At 43.9% G+C, this 21,104-nt stretch overlaps 1 protein-coding gene across 4 annotated transcripts in view; it reads right to left on the bottom strand.

Moving 5' to 3' along the window:
* The window catches only part of PDZD2 (PDZ domain containing 2), a 467,120-nt gene that overhangs the window by 58,827 nt on the left and 387,189 nt on the right, over window positions 1–21,104 (bottom strand). For all 4 annotated transcript variants that reach the window (XM_068251259.1, XM_068251260.1, XM_068251261.1 and 1 more), the window contains 5 exons: window positions 12,826–12,907; window positions 11,576–11,679; window positions 9,908–10,067; window positions 4,498–5,300; window positions 775–919 (listed from right to left, as the gene is read on the bottom strand). In XM_068251259.1, the coding sequence (XP_068107360.1) occupies window positions 775–919; window positions 4,498–5,300; window positions 9,908–10,067; window positions 11,576–11,679; window positions 12,826–12,907 (1,294 nt within the window). The remainder of the gene's footprint in view (window positions 1–774; window positions 920–4,497; window positions 5,301–9,907; window positions 10,068–11,575; window positions 11,680–12,825; window positions 12,908–21,104) is intronic.

Here is a 21,104-nt window from a genome sequence, read left to right as displayed (position 1 = left end):
GGCACACTGGCTCACCCACTAACCCCTGTGTTTCCTTCCCTGTTTCCTCCCCACTACCCTCTAGATTGTAAGCTTGCAAGGGCAGGGACCTCCTCCTAGTGTTTCTCATACTGCTGTAATTTTAACATATGCACATGTACCAACTACACATCAACTATGTATGTATTTGTACTTATTCTATTCAATGTCATGACTGTACGGTCTCTTACTTCTCATGTATATTTGTTCCCCATTATTTGTTTGTACTATGTACAGCGCTACAGAAGATGTTGGCGCTATATAAATAAAAAATAATTATTATTTAGAGAGGCTTCCCTCTCTTTAGGTAAGTATGCGCTTTCGTACCCGAGGTTCGCCTTTGGGTATACTTACATGTAGCACACATTTTATACTTGTCTATGGCCGGACCACAAACAATTCTCACTGTTCCTCATGGGTTTCAGAGAGAAATACACAGAGAAGAGCCTAGAGCAGTGATGGCTAACCTTGGCACTCCAGCTGTGACAAAACTACAAATCCCATCATGCCTCTGCCTCCTCGAGTTATGCTTAAAGCTGTCAGAGTATTGCAATACCTCATGGGACTTGTAGTTCTACCACAGCTGGAGTGCCAAGGTTAGCCATCGCTGGCCTAGAGGATTATTAGTCCCTAACTGTGGTACAGCAGCATGGGGCCTAGAGGACATGGAGCCACTACGCGGCTGCACGGCACTATGTCCGCCTCTGTGTCCTAAAATGATTATGGAAAACATATGAGAGAGTGAGTGGTGCATACCGGAGAGGGGCTTCCGGACCTCCAGAGTGACAGCGGAGGGCAGAGACTGGACGTAGTCGCAGGTTTCCTGGTAAGAAAGCTCGCCAACCTGGATGCCGTTTATGGACAGGATCTCGTCACCAGGAGCCAATCTTCCCAACGATTCCTGAGTGTAAATAAACAAACATATCATGAATTGTTAGACGATCAATGAGATAGTTGTGTGGACGAGAACCGTAAAGACAAGCCAGTTTGGTTGTGACTCTGATCCTGTTGCCAGTGGAGGGAGAACACCTGATCTGAAGTGCATTCTGGGTTAGTGCAGGTGTCATGGGCAGAGTATTAGGAAGAAGGACAGACAATGACTCCCTCTCCATTCACATCGCCTATGTACCACACATAGTATACTGAGGCCTGTTTACAATGGTGGCAATCAGATGATGGCTAGAAAAATGCCCAATGTCTGCTAAAATGAAAGCACATCTCTGCGGATCAGGTGACTGCCATCTTTATAAAAGTAGTGATCAGCTCAAATGATTGCCATGTTAACAAGTGTCTGTCTGGCGTTGCAAGGTCCCAGTTGAAGTGATTAGAGGACCTTTTTTGCAAGCAGGGGCGATAACTACATCGAGCCAGGCCCTCCTGCAGAGATCTATCGGCTGGACCCCTTCCACACACACAGTATTAACCTCCATCACTGAGGGCTGGCTGGGTAAATGCAGAGCAGCAGCAGAGCCATACATTACTGGCTTCTGGTGGAGGGACAGCTGTTCAGTACGAGCGTCGTGCAACACCATGCGGCTCCCGCCCTTGTATGTCATGTGACACACAGGGGAGAGTCACATGGTGCTGCTTGTACAGTGAAGATTAGTGCGGAGGAGACGTCCCACCGCCAGAAGCCGGGAATGTATGGCTCTGCTGCTGTACTCTACATTAGGTATAACAGAAGGAAGAGGATTACTGGTTATGAATTACTATAGGAGGTTTACTGTTAAAGGACACCTGAAGAGAGAGGTTTGTAGAGGCTGCCATATGTATTTCCTGGCAGCACTGCTGATCTCTATGGCTGCAGCAGTGTCTGGATCACACACACCTGAAACAAGCATCTAGTCAGACTTAAGTCAAAAATGCCTGACAGAGGATCAGCAGGACAGCCAGGCAACTGGTATTGCTTAAAGGAAAGAAATATGACAGCCTCCATATCTCTCTCGCTTCAATTGCCCTTCAAAGGACCACTATCACAAAAAACGTAAAAATTTAAAATAACAAAAACACATACAAATAAGAAGTACTTTTCTTTCAGAGTAAAATAAGCTACAAATTACTTTTCTCATATGTTGCTGTTCCTTTCAGTAGATAGTAGAAATCTGACAGAACCAACAGGTTTTGGAGTAGCCCAGTTCCTTACGGGGGATTCTGAGGGTTTTCTTTATTTTCAAAAGCATTCAGTGAATGGCAGTTGCTCTGCCCAATCGCCCAAAAAAGTGTGCAAACAGGTAGGGAGGCGGTCTGCATCTTAATATAAATCCATTCAGGGATTGTCTCTTTAGAAATACTAAAGGCCGTGCGGAGAATCCCCCATGAAGAGATGGACTAGTTCAAAACCTGTTGGTTCTGTCAGATTACTATTACTTACTGTAAGTGACAGCAACATAGGAAAAAATTAAAGTGAACCCAAGAGGAAGCACCCGCATGTATTTTACCATATAGATCAGTGGGAACATTAGAGAAAACACCTACCTTGCTTTCTGTTTCATTCTGCACTGCACAGCTTGTTTCTTAGCAGACCTGATAAAATCCCCGACTGAACATTCAGTCTGGCTTTGCTATAATGACTCAGCTATAATGATTCCTGAGCAGAGCCAGCAGGGGGCAGGCTTGGACTTGAAAAGACATGAGAGAACATGGACTGAGCTATAAATATTCCTGAGCAAAGCCAGACTGAATGCTCAGTCAGGGATTTTATCAGGGCTGACAAGAAGCAATCTGAACAGTAAATAATGAAACAGAGAGCAGAGTAGGTGTTTTCTCTAATGTTCCCACTGATATATATGGTAAAATACATGAGGGTGCTTCCTCTTGGGTTCACTTTCATTTATGGCTCATTTTACCTTGCAAGAAACGTACTTCTTTGTGTTTACATGTATTTTAAATGTTACAATTTTCGCGATAGTCGTCCTTTAAGGGAAAGGGAATGAGAGGAAAGTTGGTTTGTAACAGCTGGGAGGGGGGGGGATACATATGTTTCAGCCGTGTGTAATTTGGGCGCAGGGTGAAGCAGGAATTAGGTAAGGACTAGGTAATCTCAGAGAATATAAAAAATACGTTCCCCTACTGTTCCTCTATTTTTTTTCCTTTGGCCGTGTAATCCGGGGTCCGGCTATTGCCGGCACCTGAATTACAGCGATTTTCTAGTCATTTGGGCTGCGCCGCTATAGCCGCAGTTAGCATTACAGCCTATGGTGGCGCTCCAATCAGTCGCAGTGTCTAAACAAATGTCTGGTTCTCCATATCCTCATCACCAGTCTGGCGGAGTCTGGAGACTCGGAAAGCCTTCTCAGGTCAGCTGGAAGACATAACAAATGTAGAACGTTCTGAATCTGCTTCAGCAGCTTCACCAGCTCCACCGGGAGCCTAAAGTCACTCTTCTTAATCGGAAGGGGCAGCGGCTCACTGAGCCATTAGCGCTTCACTAAATGTCTCCCAAGATGTGGCTGCTATCAGAGGTTTCCTTGTTCATGTCAAACCTGGGAAACTTCAAGTGAATCAAGCAGCATTTTTAGCCCCAAGGGCATCTCAATAGCATATTAAAAAAGCATGCTAACAATGTGGCTCATTACTTAATAAAATCAATTTCATCTCTTCTTTTTACATATAGATGTTTGTTAGAGGCTTTTATTACCCTACTGCCTTGGCCTGCTGTCCCCAGAAAAAGCAGGAAGATAAGGACTGCTGTAATTAGCAGTAGCAGTGAACAAACAAAAGCTTTCATCAGCGGGAGGAGGAGGGAATAAAACACTGTGCTTCAAACAGTTTAGAAAGTCACACTTGATTACTTTCACACCTTTGACCAGGATAAATAAGGGCGGGGGGGGGGGGGGGGGGGGGAGTTGTCAGCTCCTACAGCTACTAGAAACCAGGACTACCTGCATGGAAAAAAAGCTACCTGCATCCCTTTAACATGCTGCATATAGCTTTATCTTCCCCCTACTGTAGAGAAATTAAATGCACACAGCAGCCTTCAGCCTCAAGAAGTGTTCACACAGGACCTTTTTGTGTGAAAATTTTGATCACAGGACTAGAAGTTGCTGGGTAAAGGGACTTAAAGGGAACCTGAACTGAGGTGAAAAAATGATTGGCTCGCATGGGCCAATTAGCACCCCTGCCTGTGGGCAAACTTGTGCACGCACCTTTAGTTTCAGGCTCTGTGGGCGTGGCTATGCATCATCCTGCTATTCAGACTGAAAAGCGGCAGGCTCAGACTGAATCACTGAGAGCATAAAAGTCTATAGCAATGAGATTCCAGTATGCAGGAAGTGGTCAGTGTATGTGCTACTGAGCAAATACTTGAAAAAAAGCACATAGACATACTACGTGGACAAATACAAGTTCTGCAGTTGAGTGCCCATGCACAACTAGAATAAATAATTTATGCTCTGAAAGGAGTTCTGATAGAGGAAAGAAATGGAAGAATACAGTTCCTGAAGAATAGATGATGAAGTAGAAGGAAAAATGTAGACTCACCTTGCCAGATTCCCCATGTGGTCGTAATCCAGTTATTATAACTCTAACAGGACATTGTCTGATTTCAAGATCCAACCCAACTGACTCATATTCACTGCAGAGCAGCTCAACAGTTTCTGTGTTGCACCGCCCCAACACCTCTGCTCCTTCTGGTTTCCTCACTGGTGGACCTGGTTTAGAAGGCTTTGCAGAAGTCTTGTTCTCCTCATGTTTATGCTTGGCGGCATTGGGATTCTCAGTGCTCATCATGCTCTTGACTCGAGTCACAGCTTTGTGTTCAAGCTTAGGAGACCTCTTGTTGTCAGGCTGTCCTTCTAAGGGATCTTTAATTCCCAAAGTATTTGGGCGGTTCTCAGGCCTACTGGTGTATTCAAAAGATTTAATGGCAATAAACGGGGAGTCCACCATGTGTTCCACTGAGCTTTCTTCAGATTCCACCGAGCTGCCACACAGAGATGTCCCTATTTCACCAATCATACTCCTTGGCAAGTCGTCGGGCTGGGCTTCTTCGTCTACATCCAAGGATGGCGTAGTCATGACAATCCCAGAATCCTCGTCGCCATTCTTCTTCCTTGTGTCTTGGAAGAGTCTCTCCTCTTTCTTGCTGAAGTCATCATCTTCACTGGCATCTTCATCATCATAGCAGACAATTCTTCTTTGCCGTTGAAGAGGACTTCTTATAGACTGTGGACTTCCATCAATGCTAGACTGGCGAGATGTTATATGTTTGGTCCCAGAACTGTGGATACCTCCATTTCTCTGTGGGAAAATTACAGAACTTTGTCCTTTTGTGGCACCATTTCCTGCACATAGAAGAAAGAAAAAAATAGAAAAGAACAATATATAAAATACTTGATAAATCTGGAGATGTAAAAACCAACCAAGAACAGTACTGACTTAAAACAGGAGCTACAGGACAGAGGTAAGAGCATTGCAGACCATTCCTTTGGCCCTTGTCTGCAGTGATTCAAAAGGAACTTAAAAATACTGACTGATTTCGATCGATTTCATCTATTTGACAGGATGGAAAATCTAGGTCGGTCTGCTGCTGGCAGCATTTGGTCCATAGAGTGGCATTGGATCTAATGGTGCAGTAATCCATTAATGTTGGGAATACACTGTTTGTTTTTGAGGCAGATAGATGGTTAGATAGATAATCTCCGACTTGTCCGATCTCCCGTTCGATCATTTTGCCGCTCGATTCCTGATAGAAGTGAATGGGAAAAGATAAGAAAAACGAGCGGAAGCTAAGAGAATCAACTGCAGAATGGAAGGCAAAAACGATTGAGTGGAGAATTAAGCAGCAGAAACAAACAATGTATGCTCAGCATTCAATCGATTTTCAATAGATTTCATTCTGAAATCTATTGGAAATCTGTTCCTACTGTGTGGCACACATCAAATAGATTCCTGTCAGATTCAACCTGACAGAAATCTATCTGCTGATACAATCTGCTGCAAATCTATCAGTGTATGGCCACCTTAAGCCTAGCTTTCCTGCCAGGTATAAGCCGCTCGCTCCCTCCTGTGCTGCATCTGTCACCACACATATACGCATTCTCCTTCAGATAAACAAAGCTATTCTGGAAGGCGACTCGGAGGCGCAGACTACAGACATTGTAGTGTTTTGTTTTGTTTTTTCATTCCAAGAAAACGTCTCAGCTCTGGCTTTAATTCATGGAAACAGCCTAAGCTTATAACACAAGAGAAAGAATTACTCCTAATTTATGGGAGGACCTCTCCACGTGGCTGCGTACTTCAAACAGTGCGGAGGCAAGCTGGAAGGCTGAGAGCTCTATAATTCCTCCGGCCAGAACATTATCGCGCTCACACTGGCTTCCCAGGGAAATCTATTTTCCGTCCTCTTCCCCCAATAAACGTCTATCTATGAAACTAATGGAGCTGGAGAAGCTTTTGTCACTGCGGGTAGATGAGTCACCCATAAAACCTTTTATGAGCTTGGCTTAGACACCGCAGAATATGAGTGTCGCTGGCCTCCTCTCGTATAGTGAATTAAAGGGCGACTAAACCCGACACCGAACAAGGCAAAACTTTCAAAGCAATCAAGCGGATTAGTTGTTGCCTGACTCTCCTGCTGATCCTGTGTCTCTAATACTTTTAGTCACAGCCCCTAAACAATCATGCAGATTCAGGTGCTCTGACTGAAGTCAAACTGGATTAGCTGCATGCTTGTTTCAGCCACTACTGCAGCCGAGACGAGATCAGCAGGACTGCCAGGCAACTGGTATTGTTTAAAAGGAAACATCCATATCCCTCTTACTTTAGGTTCCCTTTAAAGGATAACTGAAGTGAGAGGGATATGAGGGCTGCCATAATTATTTCCTTTTAAACAAAACCAGTTGCCTGGCAGCCCTGCTGGTCTATCTGGCTGCAGTAGTGTCTGAACCACACCAAAAACAAGTATGCAGCTAATCCAGTCAGGTCTGACAATGTCAGAATTACCTGATCTGCTGCATGCTTGTTCGGGGTCTATGGCTGAAAGTATTATTGGCAGAGGATCAGCAAGACTGCCAGGCAACTGGTATTGCTTAAAGCAGAATAGAGATGAAAAACTAACTATAACAAGTAACTTGTCTATATATCTTATCTAAAGTTTAGATTTACACAGCAAATCTAGCTGGAAACAGCTTTAATAGAATTTGTTCATTTCTTCCTGTGATACAATGACAGCAGCCATGTTGTTTGTAAACATTACACAGAGGCAGGCTTATCTGTATCTTCAGCAAAAAAACCTAATCCTCTCTCCTCCTCCGCTCTGCCTCTGAAATCTCTGGCTAGTAATACCTCCCCCTCCTCCTGCCCAGACTGAGCTCCCATGAGCCCTTGCTACTGTCTGATAGTGCCTTGGCTCTCTGAAAACCTGTGGGCGTGGCTTGTTTAGTTTATAGGGAATTAAGAGTATTAAAAAAAACAAAAAAGTATTTGACTTGAGGAATGCCCTACAAACAATAGGAAATGAACAATTATTCAATGAGTAAAAGTCCATCTCGGATCCACTTTAAAGGAAATAAATATGGCTGCCTCCATATCCCTCTTGCTTCAGTTGTCCATTAAAGGGAACCTGAACTGAGTAAAATGATTTAAAATGAACCCATGATGTACCTGCAAATAAGTATTACATACTTACCTCTCCATCAGTTCCTCTCAGAAGCTCACCATTTTCTTCTAACGTCGATCTTTTCCGGTTCTGACAAGATTTTGTGACATAAGAGGGGGCATGGATGACCATGCATCACGTATCTGTGAGGTTGACCTTGTATTTACTCCATGGATTTTCGATGGTTTTTAATTGTCTCATGCACTTGAAACAAAAAAGAAAAAAAAAAAAAAGAAAGAAAAACCGAGAGCCCAATATAGTGCAGCAAGTCTAACAATTGTTGGCGAAATAATTAACAGATGTGGATATACTCACAAACACGGGTTACCACATAGGCAACCACTTGAAATGCAGGTGGGGAGCATTAGAACCTGACCCCACTCAGGTTTAAGAAGTCGTTCTCTGTAGATAGAAAGAAGGGGACAGTCCCCTCCACCCAAGGTGGACTATATACTGTGCAAATTTGGACAGAGGCGCCAGGCAGGTTAAAATGATCTAAAAACAACTAAAAAGGAGGAATACAGGTGGACTTACCTCCTGAAATGATGGACAATTGAGATTGTTCAAATCGCAAATAACAATTTATTTTGGCACTCCGCAACGCGTTTCGCAGGTATAACCCGCTTCATCGGGCAAGGAGTGCAAGCTCAAAAAGGTCCAATAGTGGCAATGCGCCACTGTCCATTGTCCATCATTTCAGGAGGTAAGTCCACCTGTACTCCTCCTTTTTAGTTGTTTTTAGATCATTTTAACCTGCCTGGTGCCTCTGTCCAAATTTAATTGTCTCATGTTCACAAATTTATGGATGTTCACAATATAGTTATTTTTGATAATTGATGAAGCGAGGCTTTAAATGAATTATTTTTTCTCTACCCTATGAAGTTCAATGTAACTTGTTTGATAGGTCCGCTTGTGTCGCATTGTGAGTGGTTAAAGTGGATCCGAGATGAACTTTAACTCATTGCATAATAGTGTTCCTTCGATATTATTTATAGGGCATTCCTCAAGCCAAATACTTTTTTGTTTTAATACTCTAATTCCCTATAAACTAAACAAGCCACATCCACAGGTTTTCAGAGAGTCAAGGCACTATCAGACTGTAGCAAGGGATCATGGGAGCTCAGTCTGGGCAGGAGGAGGGGGAGGTATTACTAGCCAGAGATTTCAGAGGCAGAGGGGAGGAGGGGGGATTCGGATTTTTGCTCAAGATACAGATAAGCCTGCCTCTGTGTAATGTTTACAAACAACATGGCTGCTGTCATTGTATCACAGGAAGAAATAATAATTTTCTATTAAAGCTGTTTGCAGCTAGATTTGCTGTGTAAACTATCTAAACTTTAGATAAGATATATAGACAAGTTACTTGCTATAGTTAGTTTTTCATCTCGGATCCGCTTTAAGTGGAGACTTGATAGTCCCCTTCCCTTCTGGCTTATTAGTGAAATGCCCCAATCAGTGTGAATTTGTGAGGGTATAATATGCAGTATACACTATATGGTAAAGTCTTGTTTCTATGCAATCAGTGTTACAGGGAGCAGAACGACGTCTGCTTGTGGCCCCCAATGACTCTGTGTTCCTGAGAGGAGTACTTAGTGTCCTAACAACAGGTCAGAGGAGATTAGCTGCAGCAATGCAAGAGACCCCATGGGTTGGAAGTTTTCATCCAACACGATATCCATTTCTGAGCAGGTTTCTCTCTGCAGGGCTGGCCATTGTTGTGTGAGAACATTCTGTAACCGGCTATGTAAGCTGGCATTCACACAGGCCAGGACTGGTCATGTGACCCTAGAAGACACAGAATCAGCCTTGCTGCAGCAGTGTGTGATCAACACCAGAAACAAGCAGGCAGCTAATCTAGTCAGATCAAACAATAATGTCTCAAACACCTAATCTGCAGCATGCTTGTTCAGGGGCTATGGCTAAAAGGTGTCCTTTAAGTAATCCTAACAAGGATGGACCATTCCATTTCATTTTAATGTCTCACGTCAGGCGTGCTTTAATTATTGCTTGGAAACCATTGGAAGACCTCTAAACACATCTATGCATAAGTATGCGAATACTGTAATAATAAATGAAGACCATTGGCTGTTGGGAGAAAGGGAGAGATGGAGGTCAGAGGTTACCAACATGGAAAAACAGTGAGGAGTTTGCAGAGAGGCCAACACAAACCATCACACATAAATGAATGAGAGACCACCGTGCTGAGCGGATGTCAGGTGCAATGTGAGCCCCTCTCTGCTGGTCACACACAGACAGGGCCTGTGCACGAGTCAATGGGAAAGGAAGCCTTACTGAATGAAGCAGTGTTTTCCTCCATAGAGCTGCTGGCGCTCCTCAGTCGCAGCTGCTCCTCATCGCTGGAGCCGGTCACCACCGTGTCAGAGAGGGAAGACTGGCTGTGGCTGTCCTGAGAGAAGTACTGGGACAGCTCTGCCTCCGAGCTCACCGAACCCTGGTGGGAAATACAAACACACATCTCAGTAGGCTGGCACTGATCACTTCTGATAGACCTAGATGACGAGCACCTCTGTACAGTGGCGTAGGGGTTGCGATCGTCCGTGCTCCTGGGGGGCCCGCTTGTCCTCTCCACATTGCCCTCCTGAAGAGTGCAGTGGGGAAGATTAGAGGCAGCACACACACTCACCTCTTACAGGTTCCTGGTGCTGGAGGTCCTACCTGTCCACTCTGCACCCACCTTCTCAGTTTGGGCTCTATTGCCTGATCTGAAAAGCAGGAGGTTCAGAGCGGTGGTGTTGCAAAGCGAACAGACGATACTTCCAGAGCCTGGAACCTGTAAGAAAGCCTTTTTATTAACCTTCTTACCCTGTAGGAACCCTGCATAAAACTTTTGGATCTCATGGAACCCCAGTAAACATTTTTTTGATCTCGAGGAACCCCTGCATTTATTTTGCAGGAGGCATGGTCTGTAAAAGTAGGCGCGGCTGTTTATTTTACTACCCCCTATTACACTGTCTCCTTATCCTAGTGTTTTTTTATGTGCCCATTATTATTCTGACCCCCAATTTAGTGCTTTTTACAGTACCCCCTATTATGGGGTACTGTAATGGGGAAAAATGCCAAGGAACCCCAGCAGAGTCCTCAAGGAACCCTGGGGTTCCAAGGGTTGAAGAAAGCCTGCTGTAAGAGGTGAGTGTGTGCAGCCTGTAATCTTACCCACTGGGCTCTGTAAAGCTCCAGCAGGGAAGGGTGGGGGAGGGAGAGATTGTGAGGGAGGGCTGCACATCTAAATACCACACCAGGGAGAGGTGGTGTGAGGGAGGGGACAGCATATAGCTACCATAGTAGTGGGAAAGGGGCACATCTAGCTAGAAGGGAGTGGGGCCCTGGTCCAATTCCACATCTAGCTTCGCCACTGCCTCTATAAGTCCAATCTGCGTCTAAAGCCTCGGCCACCCAAGGGCAATGTTCTCCAACTCACTAGGGATGGTCGGAAATGCCGGAAATTTCTGAATCTAAAGGATTTCTGCTTTCCAATGAGTGTCTTGCCAATTTGCTTGAAATCCTGCGGAAATCAGAATTTCCGATTACCGAGTTCCGCAAATTGTTTTTTATTATTTTCCTCAATAAAATTTATTACAGCAAAGTCCCCGTCATCCTGAACTCTGGCAACCGGAGGTCTCAACTAACTGGCATGCCTGAGGGGGATAACGGGGACTGTTTTTTTTGGGGGGGAGAGGTGGGGTGGGAGTCATTAAAATACTTAGCGGGCCTCCAGCGACTTCTTGTAGACTTTCTGCAGCTCCTAGCGGCTTTCTGGCGTCTGTGCACAGAAGCCAGCGTATCACCTGTCCCGCATAGAAGATGAGTCAGTCTAGTTGAAGCTAGATATAAACAGATCGAAGGCGGCCTAGTTTTGCTAATGATGGCTCTGATGAACTAAAAATAAATTGGGAAGTAGTGGATCTGCACTTCACGTGTTCGCTAGTTGTGCCCACGTACCCGGCTTGCAGGCTCCAGGAAGCGTTTCATAGTCCAGCTCAGCGGGGCGGAACCGTCGGGTTGCTTCGGCTTCACAGTGGGAGACGGGCTCTTCAGATGCAGACCTGAGGATACAGGATGCCAGTAAACGTCTGTCCACTATTACTGTACTGCAACAATTATACAACTCATCACACTGGCCAATGATCATCTTATATCGCAGCTCGGGGGATTGATTTGGTGATTCAGACGAGGACATTCGGGTTAAAAAAAATGATGTTACATGTATCAGAGCTAAATAAGTCATATTGCAATTTGATGTCATTAAAAATGATCATTCTTACTCAATGCCCCAGTAACTCATATATTTGTATAAGTAATCAGCCGCATCAAGCAGACATCACTGCCACTGTGCAGTGATCAACTACAGTAGTCAGCAGAGTAACACACCCAACAGGCATTGTGCTGCCTGCAATCCTGTTATCATAGTTCTAGCTGTCTACAAGTAAAAGTAACGTGAAAAACCTGAAACTTGTAATATGGGTACTGCATATATTGTGAGTGTGAAGAAAGCTTTTGAGAGTTCCCTGGACTGCCAGAAAATCAAAGCAGTCAATACTTTAAGGACAACTGAAGTGAGAAGAATATGGGGGCTGACATATTTATTTCCATTTAAAGAATACCAGTTGTCTGGCAGCCCTGCTGATCTATTTGGCTGCAGTAGTGTCTGAATCACACCAGAAACACGCATGCACCCAATCTTGTCAGATCTGACAATAATGTCAGAAACCGTTGGTCTGCTGCATGCTTGTTCAGTGTCTATGGCTAGAAGTATTAGATGCAGAGAATCAGCAGGGCTGCCAGTCAACTGGTATTGCTTAAAAGGAAATAAATATGGCAGCCTCCATATAGCCCTCGCTACAGTGGTCCTTTAGAAAAGTAAGCAAAGAGTGTTCACTAGAAGAGTCAATGCTACTACTAAAACTCAAAGACTTTGGTCACATATTGGACGACAGAGGCTAAGATGGACAGATAGCATATGTGAAGCTATGAGCATGCCTATGCAACAGCTGAAAGATGCAGCGATTGACAAACACATCTGGCATGCAAAAGTACATATGGTAACAAAGGAAACAAATGAGGAGGAAGACTGCAGATATAATAAAATAAAGTTTCACTTTAAATTGTGACATTGAATGATAGAGGAACTAGTTTGAATTCTAGTATATTCTGCCATGACTGACCAATCAGATGCTGTGTGATCCACTTACCTGGACTATGAGCAGTCCCGGCATCCTTGCTCTCACGATGTGTAGTACGAGTGATGGCTTCATCCATTTCTTGCTCTGACATCTGCATACAGACACAGGCAGCATGAGAAGTGCTGTAGTGCTAACAGCCAGCATAAGGATTGTCCTTGTCCCCCCATCCCACTCTGTTCTGTGAGATAAAATCTAACACTGACAGCACATTCTTCACAGAACACTCTGCCCACTGTGTCCCCCATCTATAAAAAATAAGCTAGTGGTGTCACCTACAGCAACCAATCAGGTATCAGCTGGAGTCTTCTAATCTGGGATGAGAAAAAGGCAACAGGAGTAGCATATCTTTTCTTTACCTGGACTTGACCTTCATTCATTACTTTTTATTACTATTTTATTATTATTTTTTTTTTAGTATTTATATAGCGCCGACATCTTACGCAGCGCTGTACAGTATATATATATTGTCTTGTCCCTAACTGTCCCTCAAAGGAGCTCACAATCTAATCCCTACCATATATGTCTATGTATGTATTATGTAGTGTGCCCAGAAGAAACCCACCCAGACACGGGGAGAACATACAAACTCCACGCAGATAGTGCCCTGGCTGGGATTCAAAGCGGGGACCCAGCACTGCGAGAGTGCTAACCACTATACCACTGTGCTGCCGCATTTCAGTTGTAAAAGGCAGCAGCCACATATCCATATAAATTCTACAATGATAAAGATACATCTGGTCCCATGATCACAAGAACCCTGGCTTTTTAATCAAATAACACCATGTAGGAGTGTGCAGCCCCTGCATCTACTTCAGGCTGGGAATGGGGTGGGGTTTATAGGCTGCTGCAACCCATCAGTCATAACATCAGTCTTCCTGGAGTTGCTGAGCTCCGCCTCAACATGAGACCGCCCACTGCCCTCAAGATACTCAGCTCCCTTCATGCTTTGCCGTGTCACAGCAAGTTTGACATCCCCTCGGTAAATTCTGCAGAGCCATTTTGGACCAGGTGGCTTAGCCGGATACCTTGCTAATATGATTGTTTAGAGCTTTATGAGCCAAGAATGACAACATTGACAAGAATGGACCTACATTTCAAATTGGAAGTTTAGTTTCTGCCTGGAATTGGGATCTCTGACTGCAGTAGCATCATGGCTGACGAGAGGACAAGACAGGAGTCACAGCCAACATACTGTAGAAGTGCTGTTATTTTCAGCAGGCGCTAGTCAGATATCCCGATTCCACTGCCTGACTGCCATTTTCCAGCACAGGTGTGAATCCGATCAGCAGCAATGTGAACAGGTCGGTCGTTTATAGCGCAGACCCCGGTACTGGAAATGCGACAATCACATCTCTGAATCCTTGTGGTAAATCAGTTACAAGCTTTATATTAAAGGTTATCTTCCATAAAACGCAGGACACAAGCCCAATAATCTGCACGGAAATGAAGGCCGGGATAGAATCCTTCTGGATGTCATCAGCTGCTTCATGCAGCGCCTGGAAACAGTACAGAGCCACAAACACAAAGGCGGCTCGGAGCAGACATGTGGTTTATATTGCTATTCCGTTAGCTGCCATTTTTATCTATAGCTTGAGAATGAGCTGCTGTTTTTATATCTCTGGAATTAAAAAAAACGTATACAGACAATGGAAATCCCATTTCTGCTTTATCTTTATTTCACGGAGGCCCCGCTATTTCCGCTCCCTTCCGAAAGTTACGCCAAACTTGTTTAAATTATGTGTTTAAAGGAAGGCTGTGCTTAGAACGTGAAATGTATGGTTGCCCACATTCGGGCCGTCGAGCAAATACTAAGGGCCCGTTTCCACTTGTGCCGCATGCGTCTGCAAGACACACAGCGTCACTTCCTGGTATGCAGATACACAGACGAATCCCATCAGCCACAGGAAGTGACGCTGTGTGTCTTGCAGACGCGTGCGGCACAAGTGGAAACGGCCCTTAGTATTTGCTCGGTTGTGCAATTCGCAGCACGGTTATGCAATTCGCAGCCTCCCGCATCGAAACGGATGGAAATGTCGGCCGAATCGCTAGCGCAAGCAATTCGGCCGGCGGCACCATTGTACCCTATGGCAGAGTTTCCCCGCGCAATCAGCCTGCGGGGAAACTCTACGGATTCGGCGCGGAGAACACGCCAGTGGAAACGGGCCCTTACTGGAGCGAATTGAATCTCACGTGTAGATTTACAGGACCACTATCGCTAAAAAAAAGTAGGCAGTTAAAATCTGACAGAACCGACAGGTTTTGGGCTAGTCCATTTTCTCATGGGGGATTCTCAGGGTTTTGTTTGTTTTCAACAGCATTTCCTGAACAGCAGTTTAACTGCCAAAATAGTAAGATGCCACCCAGCCTCCGTTGCAAATTATTTTGTCAGTTAGACTTTGCAACTGCTGTTCAGGAAATGCTGATGAAAAAAAAATAAAAATCATGAGAATCCCCCATGAGGAGATGAACTGGCCCAAAACCTGTCTGTCAGATTTTAACTGGCCACTTTCTTCACGATAGTGGTCCTTTAATACAAACTGCTTGCAAGCCTAGAACTGGGTAACTGGGCACTCCAACTAGCCACACCCGGACATGAAGACAGGTCACGATGTCCATCCACTGACTGGATGACTCTCAGTCATTCTAACCACAAGCTCCTTTCAGAAATTGGTGCAGCACTTAGCCAGTGGCCAGCACTGGTCTAGGATTTATCTGTCCGTCTACTGATTAGATGAAAAGGATGCTCGATGCATATCAAACGTGGATGTAAAATACTACGTTTTTATATAAACCTGTTGGCCACAACTATTGAAATTTCAACACTTTGCCTCTAGTCTGTACCTCTTGGTGTTACAAGCCCTACTCCATAGAGCCAAATTAATCCATGCCATGCACTGATGAGGATCAAACAATCCAAAACTGTCTGTATGCATGTTGGATTATTATGGCTCTGTACAAATTAACAAGCTGACACATCGTTGCATTCCAGCGGTTCTGGAGGTGTGTTTAGCTTCTAAGGGTAACAATGGTTAATTTGCATATATTCAGCAGTGATGCCTGGGAGACTTCTCAAGCTCACTCCAACCTGAATTATCGCAAATTCTTTCTGTTTTAAGAAAGCAAACTTTTGTTTTTCCTCTGAAGAAGTGATTGGTTTAAAGGCCGCAAAACACAAAATTGTGATATTCAATACATTCACATATGGACTTTTGATGATATTTGTTCTATGCATTGACCTATTTTAAGCTGATGATTAAAAGCTACATTTTACAAATCGTACTGACCTGTTAAACCCTCACTTTATGTATTAGTTCCTTGTTGCTTATACTGTTCCAAGATGCTTTACAAACTAGATCCTTCTGATCTAAATAAACTTATTTCCAGATACCATCTTCTAAGGGTACAATGGTTAATTTGCATATATTCAGCAGTGATGCAATGGGAGACATCTCAAGCTCACTCCAACCTGAATTATCGCAAATTCTTTCTGTTTTAAGAAAGCAAACTTTTGTTTTTCTTAACATCTTAGTAAGGGGGCTTTTAGGACCATTGTAGTCCTTTACACACTCCAATGAGTTCTGGGTCACCATGAGCTTGCTGGTTAGTCTGTGCCTCTCGGATTTACAAGCCCTACTCCATAGAGCCAAATTAATCCATGCCATGCACTGATGAGGATCAAACAATCCGAAACAGTCTGTATGCATGTTGGATTATTATGGCTCTGTACAAATTAACAAGCTGACACATCATTGCATTCCAGCGGTTCTGGAGGTGTGTTTAGCTTCTAAGAGTACAATGGTTAATTTGCATATATTCAGCAGTGATGCTCTGGGAGACATCTCGAGCTCACTCCAACCTGAATTATTGCAAATTCTTTCTGTTTTAGGAAAGCAAACTTTTGTTTTTCAGATACCATCCGACACCCAATCTACCCTTTACTAAGAATATTCTCCAGGTCACCACTTCTCACTCCCGCTTACAAGACTTTTCTTGATCCTCTCCACTCCTCTGGAACACTCTCCCCTCAACACATTCGCCACTCACTCACACTTACTCTTTATAGAGCGCAATCTGTAAACTCACCTCTTCAGGCAAGCATACTCTTTCTCTTAGGACTCCCTGGCAAATGACCACCATTTTACCATCTCATACACAGCTTCCCTTCCCCTATTGTCTTTTTATCCCTTAACCCATAAGTCTGTAAGGCCGACTGGCCAGGGCTCTCTTCCCCTTTTGTCTCAAAGAGACTATGCAACAGAAAAAAGTGCCCCTGGGGGGTACTTACCTTGGGGAGGGGAAAGCCTCTGGATTCATGCTGTCCTCCTCCGTCCCACGGTGGTTTCGCTGGACCCCTCCGAAAGCACAGCCGACAATTGTCGCGCTGCAATATTTACTTTTCCCGGCTCCAGCGCAAGCGTAGTAGCAGCTCCCTGATGGGCTAAGGAGGAAATAGTTGATCCCAAGCAGGTCCGTACCCGACTGAGATCGGCTATTTCCGCCTGATACCGAGACGAGAGCCGCAACTGTGCCTGCACCGGAGCCGGGTTGGTAAATATTTACATGCCCGCCGTTCAGAGGGGCACAGCGAGACCACCATGGGATGGAGGAGGAGGGGGGAAGCCTCGATAGGATCCAGAGGCTTCTCCCTCCTGAGGTAAGTACCCCCCGGGGCCATTTTTTCTTTTACAGGTCTTCTTTAAGCTGTGTAACGGGCATACAAATCTTCCACCATTATGTAAAAATCAGTAACGGATTTGTTTACGCCCAAAAGCTGTAGTCCACCCTTGTGTACTGTATAGCGTGAATCTTATGTTCAAGAGCATAAAGAATTTTCCTGCTGACTGGTGTGGGTAGAGTAGGGACCATTTCCACCGAAGGAAACCTCAACGCTGGTGAAAGAGGTTAGTACAGAATGCTTTTGCATGCAATCCATAATGTCAGGGTCACTTTGGTGTGTGGTAAGCCTGTGATTCTGGATGCATGCCAGGCTTATAGGGACGTAAAGGAATAATCCATATCGGTCTGCCCTAGTCTACTTTAGGAGCTGCTGCAGGAAACTTCATAGGGAGTATTTCACCAATCACAGTATCCTCTGGCCGGGCCTAATTTACTACAACCTATTGGAACCTTATCCGTTGGAGAGGGTGCCGAACACCTAATCACATTACCTGAATTTCCCTATGAGGTTTCCCGCTGGATCCCCTAAAGTAGGCTAGACTGGCGCCCTGCCCTAAACATCTGCATCAATGTCTTGCTTTTGGACAGGTAAAAGTGAGAATCTGAATACCTTCCTCTTTAAGAAGGCAAGACTGTTACACTTTAAAGAGGAACTGAAGCAGAAAAAAAAATTATGATATTGGTTGTGTAGTACGGATATTTACTAGAACATTAATAGCAAAGAAAATATTCTCATACTTTTCAGTTATATAGTGTTTTTTTTTCAACATTGCATCATTCTCTAATATTTGCAGTTTACACACTACTCAGCAGTTTAATTGATTTTACAGAGCAGGCCAGTGAATTTTTGAACTGTCCTCTTCAGGAAAAAAAAAAATACAGTGACTGACAGTTGAAATAAGCTTCAGAACACAGAGCTCTCTGCAACTTACGCTGTGGAGCTCAATGGCTCTTTTGCATAGATAACTGGAGTTTCTTAACTCTTCCTATGCTGGAAACAATATTAGACTTACTGTATATTCCTGCGTATAAGACTACTTTTTAACCCTTGAAAATCTTCTGAAAAGTTGGGGGTCGTCTTATACGCCGGGTGTCATTGATGCCGGGTGATACGCCCTATCCTGTTACCGCATCTCAGATCTCCCTGCTGAGGGATCGCAATCTATTCTTCCATACCGCTCTGATAAACAGGTAAACAAGGAGAGCTGACCAGGAGAGTTGACCAATGCAACAAGTCAATTGACTATATACTGTTATATACTGGGTAACACATACAGTACAGCACCAGTATCTGTTCATACACAGCAACTGTACATGATTTATTTTATTTTTTTTAATTTGGTGTGCGTTGGAAGAGGGGTAGTCTTATACGGCGAGTATATCCCAAACTCTATATTTTAACTGGAAAAGTTGGGGGATCGTCTTATACGCCGGAATATACGGTATGTCTCTGCTCCTAATGTTTTATTTCTTAGCTGTACTACACATACAAATCATTATATAATTTTTTTTTTTTAGCTTCAGTGTCTCTAAGTCCTCAAAAGAAAAAAAAAAAAAAAAGCATTGGAAGTAAAAGCCGGAATCAATAAAAGAAGCCGTAAAATGAACTGTGTTAGCGGGACATAATCATCTCTTCCTCTGTACTTTTCCTGTGGTTTGCTGCTTTTCTTGTGGTCGTTGAGGAAAAGTCACAGATAATAAGAAGCTTGTGTCTCCGTGTGACGCTGACGGGGCAGAAAGGACACACTGAGCATAGCAGCGAATCCCCGGAATATTAAAGCCTTAATTCTGGCGGCAGTTACTGAGGCGCCACTAGTTCCTGGCACCCATAACAACGTTAAACGCAGTTTTAGGACAAAAACAAAAATTCACCCTTATAGGACATTTGAGCGAGGCTTGGGTAGATGTTAGAGAATGCGCTTAGAATAATTAATTCAGGGAAAAGCTGGCAATATATGGGAATCAACTTTTTTCAGGCCTGATCATCAATTTTGCACAAATAGAAAGACCATCCAAGAGCAGCAAGCTGTGTGTATATATATATATATATATATATAAATAGCTAACTTCTCAAAACTTTAATCTCTTCTTCATAAAGGCAAAGCAGTAAATAAAAGGGGGGTCGACAGTCATTTCGCCCTGCAATGTGGGCTTTCTCATTGCAGGCAAAACGACTGTCGACCCGCCTTCACACCTCTCAAAGATTGTCAGCCACAAAATCAAGTTCCATTTACCCACTGCTCTGTGTTCACTGTGCAGCCTGGAACCTCACCCTGCATTGCAAGCACTCCAATCTATTCAGAAATCTTTCTGCTGGCATAAATCTTATCTCATTCAGCCTGGCTCTATTCTGGTACATTGCTGGGGAGAGGGAAGCTTGTCGTCTCCCCCCCCCCCCACATTCCTGTTCTTCACTGATTGGCTGAGGCAGTTCAGTGAGCTGCTGAAATCGGATCTACGTTGTGCTCACGTGTTTACAAAGCAAGCTAGCTATGACAGTGCAGTTTCTAGGAGAAAAAAAAGTAATGGAGGAAATGACATCAGTATTGACTTCAGTCAGAGGGAATTAAGATTGCAAATGCCCAAAACAGAATTCGCTTTATTTACTACATAACATTCACTGAAATCCATATGAGGACAGTACAATACATATGTTATGTAAGAAGAAGCTTGGTGTAATTGCCTTCTTAAAACAGAAGGAAATTTGCAATAATTCAGTTATAAGTGAACATTTGTGGTTACCCACAATGCCCTACTGAATATGCAAATTATCCCTTTTCGCCCTTGTTCAGCCAAGCAAGCATCAAGAACCGCTGGTATATAGCAAGCCTATATCTTTAAGTTTTACACAGCCATATCAAACCCACATGTAGTTATCTACTTGTGTACTTCTATTTGTGTTTTTTTTCCTGGGATAGTATGGTTGTCCCTGCTGCTCTAAAGCTACATGTGCTGATAAAAAAGATACTCTGAGCACAATCATTGGTCTGTGGTTTCTAATCCGGATGTTGCACCGCAATGGTGTGTAAAGTTAGCATATCAGGCATCAAATCTATTTCTTTTGGCTTGTACTGATCATCAGTTTGATTAAATCTGCCACTCATATATTGCCCCAACATATCCAGTTGATCCACTTCTAATTAATTTTGGACAGTTTTTTCTATCAAAAGCGCGATTAGACATGTTGGAAAATCTCCAGACGAGGAGAGGTGGCAGGAGAGGTGAGGGACCAGTTCTGCTGAAGTCACGGTTAAGTTTGTTTCGTCGTGTGGAGTAGGAATCGATCACTATCCAATTGAATTCCAGTAGGAGCTGTTTGATCAATTGACTTCGAATATCAAACTGTGTAACAGACTTTTGTAGGCCCAGAAACCCACAGTAATCATAGCTGAGGTTAAGCCCAGGGTGGACCTTTCTTTGGTCGATGAGAAACTTAAAAGTATATTTCGGAACTCCCACAATTATTACCATCCCTACATAGGAAATCATGTATGATCCTGTCCTTTTCCTCTGCACCGCCCTTTCTTACTGCCTTTGAGACTGTCCAACCAACACTGTACAATGTTAATCAAGGACCGGTTCAAAAAATGCCAACCGGTTGGTCGTTTCGT

The sequence above is a fragment of the Hyperolius riggenbachi genome, chromosome 1 (genome assembly GCF_040937935.1).
Source record: "Hyperolius riggenbachi isolate aHypRig1 chromosome 1, aHypRig1.pri, whole genome shotgun sequence".
Taxonomy (NCBI): Eukaryota; Metazoa; Chordata; class Amphibia; order Anura; family Hyperoliidae; genus Hyperolius; species Hyperolius riggenbachi.
The sequence above is the reverse complement of the archived record's forward strand: the minus strand, read 5'-3'. Positions and strand labels throughout refer to the sequence as shown.